The sequence below is a fragment of the Aspergillus brasiliensis genome (assembly GCF_001889945.1).
Source record: "Aspergillus brasiliensis CBS 101740 unplaced genomic scaffold ASPBRscaffold_21, whole genome shotgun sequence".
NCBI lineage: Eukaryota > Fungi > Ascomycota > Eurotiomycetes > Eurotiales > Aspergillaceae > Aspergillus > Aspergillus brasiliensis.
In genome coordinates, this window is record NW_027137462.1 from 405,424 (window position 1) to 413,188 (window position 7,765).

Below are 7,765 nucleotides of genomic sequence, written 5' to 3' on the forward strand. Positions count from 1 at the left end.
TCTTCTTCTTCCCGGCGGTGCATTTATTGCGGTGGAGCAAGACAATCGGCTGATGTCATTGTTAAACAAAATACATCAAGCCAAGGGGAAAGTACAACGAGCAACGACAAGTGTCGTCTCATCACTGTAGAGGAGCGACAGCATGCTCTAAAGCAGGTTGTGACTAAATTTGTTTTCCACGTTGGCTAAAATGCCAGTATTCACGGTTTTCGACACAGGAGAATTTGTATCAGACTTGACGTATTACTACTAATGCTTGCCTGTTAAACTCTATACAAATATTCATAACTCTAGCAGCTTCATGTATCTATCACTATATGGCCAAAGGTCAGTAACCCTGCAACACCCAAATATAAATGACATGGATCGAACGTACCCTTACACCACATTTCGGTAGTAAGAGCGAGTAGTATTGGTGATAAATATAAACAACGCAAACAAAAAAAATGCAATCTAACTACGTACCTGGGTACTGTACAATAAAACCTTTTGTGTCTCATTCCCAGTTCTGCGAGCCCGGTGTCAGCGAAGACGAGGGCCGCTACCTGCTTGCGGGAGATGGGACGATGTCGACGGACGGGTGAGCCGCTATAACCTAGCTGCCCGTCGACACGAGGCTTCTGATCCTCCAATTATCTTTCCGTGGCGCCACAAAAGATCTCCGGTTATTGAGTTTAGTTTTTCTTGCGAAATATGCACGAGGCTTTTTACAAAGAGAGAAAGTATATGCCGAGTGGCCGGGCTATCTTCGGCACAATTTCTCAGGTAGATAGGACTGCCTCTAGCGCCTAGGCTCCCCAGCATGTGAAACACCCCGCCCTACGAACTCCCGCTTTATAACGGCGATTGAAATATTCTATACCCCAACTCACAAAGAGAGCTAGTTGGCTTCGTTCTAAAGCGTATCCTCCATTCAACAACTCGTCACTACCTTAACACACATCTCGAGAACAAATGACACCTTATTCTATAAATGATAACGGCGCGGCCCGAACCAACAGTGCAGAAGACGCTCCGGCAACAGACAGAATGGCAACCCCTGACCAGCACAATCTTTCCGTTCAAGGCTCGGATCATGCTGTCGATACGGAATTCCTTATTATCGGGGCAGGGCCTGCCGGGGCAGCCTTGGCTTGCTTTCTCGGTTCTCATGGTATGTATCTGCGTCTGTACGGCTGTCACTATTGGGGACTAAATATGTGAAGGCCTGAAAGGCATCATGATCAGCAGCGCTCCAGGAACAGCGAACACCCCCCGCGCACATATTACGAATATGGCTGCACTAGGTCAGTAACCTGTCGTGGTCATGAATACCGATGGGGTGTTGACATAATGATTGATCCATTTAGAATGTCTCCGGGACATTGGTTTATATGACGAACTGGTGAAATTGGGATCCAAGGGTGCAGGTCATATGCAACACACTCGTTGGTGCCATAGTATGGCAGGCGAAGAGTACGCACGCATTTATTCCTGGGGGAATGACCCTAGAAGAAAGGTGAGATCAGCTGGTCCTTGTCTTGTCGAGGGAAATAATTGACGCAGGGTATAGGGAGATTATGAACTAGCAAGCCCATGTGAACATTTTGATCTGCCGCAGACAATTTTGGAACCGTTTCTGGTTCGGCATGCAAATTTAAAAGGCTTCAATTGTCATTTTGATACCACACTCATTTCCTTCTTTACCGACTCGACGACTGGCCTGATCATTGCCAAGATTCGCGATAACATGTCAAACCATGAATACCAGATCCGTACACGATATCTTTTCGGGGCTGACGGTGCGAGGAGCGAGGTGGTAAAGCAGCTTAGCTTACCTTTAGCAGTCCAACCCAGTCAAGGTATTGCATTTAATGTGCTGGTAAAGGCTGATCTCTCCCATTTGATTAAAAACCGAACGGGCAACCTCCATTGGGTGATGCAGCCAGATCGGGAGCACCCAAACTTTGGCTGGATTGGAATCGTTCGCATGGTGAAGCCATGGAATGAGTGGATGTTCATTTTGTTTCCAGATCGCAATTACGACCGTTCTCAAAAAAGCCCGTCTAAAGAGGAATATCAGCGGAGAGTGCAGGAGTTCATTGGCGATGAAACACCCACGGAGATTCTGGATATTTCCACGTGGTATATCAATGAGATCGCCGCAGAGAAATATTCAGAGGGTAACATGTAAGTATTGCCTCAGCCAATCTGATGAGGGTTCTGTATCTAATAATCACCTTTCATTTCCAGCTTCTGCCTTGGCGATGCCGTGCACCGTCACCCTCCACTAAATGGTCTGGGATCAAATACCTGTATTCAAGATGCCTTCAACCTCGCCTGGAAGGTCGCATATGTTCACAAGGGGCTTGCGTCACCGTCGCTTCTATCCACCTACTCCATCGAGCGGCAGCCCGTGGGTCATTCGATTATTACCAGAGCGAACCAGGCGTACCGAGACCACTTTCTCCTGTGGAGAGCTCTAGGCATGCTGCCCACTGACTTGTCCGTGCGGAAACAGATATTGGAGGAGTTAAAAAGTGCGACACCAGAAGGATCAAACCGCCGCCGTGCCCTGCATGCGGCAATCAAGCATACCGCTCATGAATTCCATGGCCTTGGAGTTGAAATGAATCAACATTACGACAGCCACGGGATCTACACAGCCGACGAACCCAATCCCTATGCACCTTCCGGACGGGTGGCTGAAGATAACGTCTTGTATCATGAACGAAGCACCTACCCTGGATCTCGGTTACCTCATGCCTGGCTCAATAAGGCAAACCCGGCAGAGCCTATATCGACAATCGACATTACTGGCCATGGCGCTTTTACAATTTTAAGTGGAATTGGAGGTGAACGATGGAAGAAAGCTGCAGAAACTGTTGCTGAAAGGCTTAAGGTCCCGATACGAGTGCACACTATTGGGTTCAGACAGGATTGGGAGGACGTTTACTTTGAGTGGGAAAGCTTGCGAGGCGTGGAAGAATCAGGGGCCGTATTGGTGCGGCCTGACAGATTTGTTGCATGGAGAGCACCAGAGGTTCCCCAGGATACTGGAGCATGCGAGTCAAGGCTTCTTAAAGTTATGAGATTCATTCTCGGATACGTTGAAGTATAATAGTCACACACACACTGACCTGCTTCTGCCGGTCTTGGTCCGCTTTAGATATGATGATGGAGAAGCTACAACTGTGCTATATTGACCGAATCTTCGCCCTTTCTTAGAAATTCGTAGACAACGAACTCACTGATGGATTTGTAGTTTAATAAACGGTAGCCTCAGTTTTGAATACAATATGTAGTGTGCAAGTCTGCGCGCTGCTGTATCTGGTTGAGACATTCTTCTGTATACTCCAGGGATGACATAGTCTATGCCGGTAAAGATTCCACTTGCTCCTCCAGTCAGAATCTGGACGTTATTCCGGTTCGTACATTGTAGAGAAATCTGGCCTTCGGCCCGTCCTATCGAGAGACTTAGCTCGAGCTGGACGGTATCAATTACTTTGAAATCATCTGCTTGGGCAGCCTTCTAACTGACAGACATCTCCATGCGGGATTTGGGCCTCTTTGAAGGCCGCTGTGTTACAAGATAGACCGGCTTTAACGGGGATCGCATGCCTAATTATTCCTAATGACTGCAAGGGAACAAAATGGAATTGGTAGGAAGAGAACAGGATCTAGGCGCAGGGGCAGGGAAGTCGTCCGCTTAGGCCTAAGGAACACTACAGGACAATAGCTGCGTGACACATTGTTGCTATTACCTTTGTGTGTCCAGATAGACAAAAACAAAGGCTCATATCCAGTTGGAGAATCATAAGTACTGCATCTCACTCTATATAAGTTCCTCTTACTCATAGTAGACTTTGTTGATCAGAGTCCCGATTTTCTCAATTTCCACTCTCATATCATCGCCGTCGTTCAGTACAACCTTGGGGTTACGCAGAGCGCCGATTCCGGGACCCGTTCCGGTCATGATAATGGTCCCCTTTTCTAGAGTGGTCCCTTGAGAGAGAAATGCAATCGTCCTTGCAATATCAAATATCATTTCCCTTGAGATTACATAAGCTACCTTGGAAGCTGACACGGTAGCAGCAGTCGGCTATCAGGGTACACTCACCTAGTGTTTGAGACTTGTACCACAATCCCGTTATGAATCGCTCTAATGTGCAGATTATGAGGGTCGCCGATGGCGGATGGAGACACGAGGACTGGCCCCAATGGGCAAGATCCGTCAAGGCCTTTTCCATCGAATCAATAGTCAGCTCTAGGTTCCTGACGAACTGATAGACTTGGGAGACAATGAGTTGGCTAGACTCACCTTTTGAGAAGGACCACTGGCTGTTCTTGAACTGCTGCGTTCGAGCGCTAACATCATTGCTGCAGGTATACCCCAAAACATACTTCATCGCCTCTGACTCGGGAATATCTCGACCAGACTTGGACAGAACAATCGATAGCTCTGCTTCATAGTCGCTGGAGCCATCCTGTGCAATCTTTGGCACATTTATCTTAGCTGGGTAGGGTCCGTTGAGTGCCGTGCGCGGTTTGACAAACAGGACCGGCACATCCGGAATGGGCATGTTCGCTTCTTGGGCATGGTCGCGATAGTTCAGTCCCATGCACCGGATAATGGGCACTTCCTCGATTCCAATGGGAGCCAGAAGCTGTTTTGAGTAGAGCAATTAGTTCGAACATGCCGGGTGTCAGGATGCGGAGTACATACTCTGTCAATGTGCATGATGGTGTCTGTTACAATGCCATCGAAGATCGTCCCTTTGACCAACTTCACCGCAATCCTTTCGCCGTTAAGAATTGACATACCAACATCAGGATGCGTGCTCGAATCGACCTCACCAAGGTGGATTTGACCATCTTCCTCGCTGATGAATCGAACAAGGTTTGTCCAGTTGGGAGCCATTTTGCGAAATTCCTGGGTCCGATATACTCTGGAAAACTGGACAAAGGTCGAGAATCATATCCTCCCAGGACGCAGTCGTCAGGCCTGAGCCGGCACCTTTATCCGTGGGGGCAAATCGGTGCCCACTCCCACTGCAAGATATCTAGGAAGACAATGGAATAATTTCGGTCAGTTTGCACCCAAAACGTATGTATATACAACGCGAGTCTTGAGACCAGTGTTACGACAACCTCCACCACCTCCTCCCCCGAAGATATAGCGCAACCTGGAATCAATGTTAGACTAAAACAAGTTTATGCTGCACAAATCCCGTTTGATCAGAATTGGATTCTCAAACATCGTTCATCTGGCAGGTGTGCACTCCATCTCGAATAAAGAAAACTTGAAGTTACACCGATTGGACTTCAAGCGGGGTGGCACTAGCTGATGAGCAGCCGCGCGCAGATTCGATTTTGCGCGGACTGTCTTCGGTGCAATTCCCGGCCAAACGAGAATGTAGGTGGGGCTGACAAATTGGTGTGAAATACGATGGTACAAGCCCGGCCCACCACCCACCTCTCCCCCGGGGGGGCCACCCTAACTTTAAGGGACTACATGAAGTCCGCTTTTGACCATTGCAATGGAAACCCCCCATAGAAGTGACTGAATATTATAAGGTCGGGATTTTCTGGGGTTTCAGCCACCGCAATGCATTCAGGCCGGTTGCCCGTGTCTTCAGAAAGGATTCAACTGTGTATGATATATTATATTCTCAGTAATTTAGGTAATATCCTTCCGTCCTATCCTTCCGTCTCTTGCGAATCCGGATGGACCTACGAAATCGAATTCTCTGGTAGTGCCCTTTCCCAACCCAAATGGCTAGAGAGTTCTTTACGAAGCAGGCGTTTCATAGAATACAACAAGAAATTACAAAGTAGACCTCATTTGCTTTATAGTACCTTTATCAATATCGAAGGTCACAAAGGCAGATCAAGGACTCAGCGTAGCTCTCTGACCAACATGTCCTATAACTATGTACGAAGAGAATGTTAGCCGCCTACTATAGTAGAAGCAAGAAGTAAGCGCGTACCAAGTGTCACCTTCCTGGGCAAGACTTAGAGAAGGATACTCAACCGATGCTAGTGTAGGAAGGTGGGAGGAAGATCCGGGCCTATAGTGGATTAGAACAAACGGAATTATACCGCGTTATGCTGAAAGGCCTACCCCAAACGTGCAAATTATCAGGTGTAGCAAGGGATCGATTCGTCCGTTGTTGGTCATTTACCAAGTCACCATCCGTGTAATGCTCGATAATGAAACGAGAGGTGTCAAACCTTTAACCAAATACGTGTTAGGGCTGTTTTCCAAGAGAAATGATATAATAAGATATACCAGTAATCGAAGATCTGACTGCCCATGATATGACGCCCGACGCCCCAGCAGTTCTCATACCCCTTACTGCGGAGCCAGTCGTGACCCAGCACTTGCGTGTCAAAGTCATGCGTCTCGAATGATGAGTGGTGAACGTGCGACGTGGGACCTTCGAAGAAGAAGAAGCAATGGTGGTCGACCAACTCAGATCCGCGGTCCAAATGGAGAAAGGCGGTTATATCTCTGCCCGTAGAATCATGAATCAACTGTATCATGTTGCAAAATGTCATTGGTCAGTATGCGGCGAGTCTGGATGTAGAGTCAAACCGGGGAGAGTAACATCACTCGGTTTGAAGTTGAATCGCGTCGTATAGAACTGAAACGCCTTCGCAAAATCGGTGAGACACATTCCGAAATGGCCTAGTTTGTGCACAGGGGCAGGGCCTTTCGGTGTTTAAACGATCAATAAGAGTTCCTAAAGATTACTTGGCTGTGCCCGCTTACCCTTCTGGAATCGTTGGGTTTTGTTACCTGGCCGGTGTTTGTCCGTTGGCTGGGAGAAAGTCAGAGGATTCCAGATGAATTAGTTGTACAGCAAGAACACCTTACAAAGTTGAAATTAAGCTGTGGAAGCACCTTCTCATCGGCGTGGGGCTTTTGTCCATGAACAAGGTGGAACGGGAACTTGTCGATGGGGTCCTGGAAAGTGACACAGCGACCACCCCCTGGCGCATTTATCAAGTCGTAGATTTCAGTAGCCTCAGGAAGCTTTGTTGCAGCAAGAAGATCAGATTCAGATTCCACGACGAAGGCGGCACCTCCGAACCGATCTTCTTCGCCTTGTCGCGCACAATACACAAACGGCTCGGAGCTAGTGCCACGATAATAGATATCCTTGTGCACGCGCTTGACTTCTTGGAATCCGAAGTCCAGGAGGAATTGATGGGCTCTGTCGATATCTTTATGAGTGTAGAAGACATGTGCAATTCGAACCAGGTTGATCTGCGGTTCATTGATTGAGCCTGCCATTTTCGCGACTGTGAGTTTTCATGAGCGAAGGTTAGGAAGCACTACTGAGCTGCAGGTCGTGGTTCCAGATAGAAGCTCTTCAAGTCATATATTTCCGTCTCATATGCCCCCGAACGTAGCCAAGAAGGGCAGATGTGATCTTCGCTTCTAACGTAATGGTAGTCGCGGAGCTGGGGTCAAGACGCGCGAAATTATCCCGACTCCGCACGGACTATCTTCGGTCAATTGCTTACAGCAAAAGAAGAAGCAAGCGGGGCATTCTGAATGCCTTGAGAATGTACTGGGCTGTAGGCAAACGGCTCGCACCGTTCTCTGGTTTTGGAATATTGAAATATAGATTAGAAATGAATCATTCTTTGCCTTCGCTAGCTGGGCGCGATATTCACTCGCCCCAGTTTTTTGCTATACCAGAGGGATAATGACATTGCAGTGCAATGCTATTAGGATACAGGAACCCCAAATACCCTAATTAGTTAGTTTCCTGAA

General features: G+C 47.8%; 3 protein-coding genes across 3 annotated transcripts; 1 reads left to right on the forward strand and 2 right to left on the reverse strand.

Moving 5' to 3' along the window:
- Positions 1 to 954: 954 nt before the first annotated feature.
- ASPBRDRAFT_138240 (uncharacterized protein) lies at positions 955 to 3,100 on the forward strand (the record flags this gene model as incomplete). Its single annotated transcript, XM_067618974.1, has 5 exons — positions 955 to 1,153; positions 1,206 to 1,286; positions 1,350 to 1,498; positions 1,553 to 2,169; positions 2,233 to 3,100. 5 exons carry the CDS (start codon positions 955 to 957, stop codon positions 3,098 to 3,100), a joined length of 1,914 nt encoding a protein of 637 aa, XP_067473699.1.
- Positions 3,101 to 3,755: 655 nt separating this feature from the next.
- Positions 3,756 to 4,900, reverse strand: ASPBRDRAFT_79313 (fumarylacetoacetate hydrolase family protein; the record flags this gene model as incomplete). The annotated part of the gene is made up of 4 exons (XM_067629446.1): positions 3,756 to 4,031; positions 4,100 to 4,220; positions 4,301 to 4,646; positions 4,706 to 4,900. The coding sequence occupies 4 exons, from the start codon at positions 4,898 to 4,900 to the stop codon at positions 3,830 to 3,832; spliced, it is 864 nt and encodes a 287-aa protein (XP_067473700.1). The 3' UTR covers positions 3,756 to 3,829.
- A 1,118-nt stretch (positions 4,901 to 6,018) lies between these two features.
- On the reverse strand, positions 6,019 to 7,279 carry ASPBRDRAFT_59853 (VOC family protein; the record flags this gene model as incomplete). Its single annotated transcript, XM_067628122.1, has 6 exons — positions 6,019 to 6,050; positions 6,104 to 6,213; positions 6,272 to 6,516; positions 6,591 to 6,694; positions 6,755 to 6,803; positions 6,860 to 7,279. 6 exons carry the CDS (start codon positions 7,277 to 7,279, stop codon positions 6,019 to 6,021), a joined length of 960 nt encoding a protein of 319 aa, XP_067473701.1.
- Positions 7,280 to 7,765: the final 486 nt, after the last annotated feature.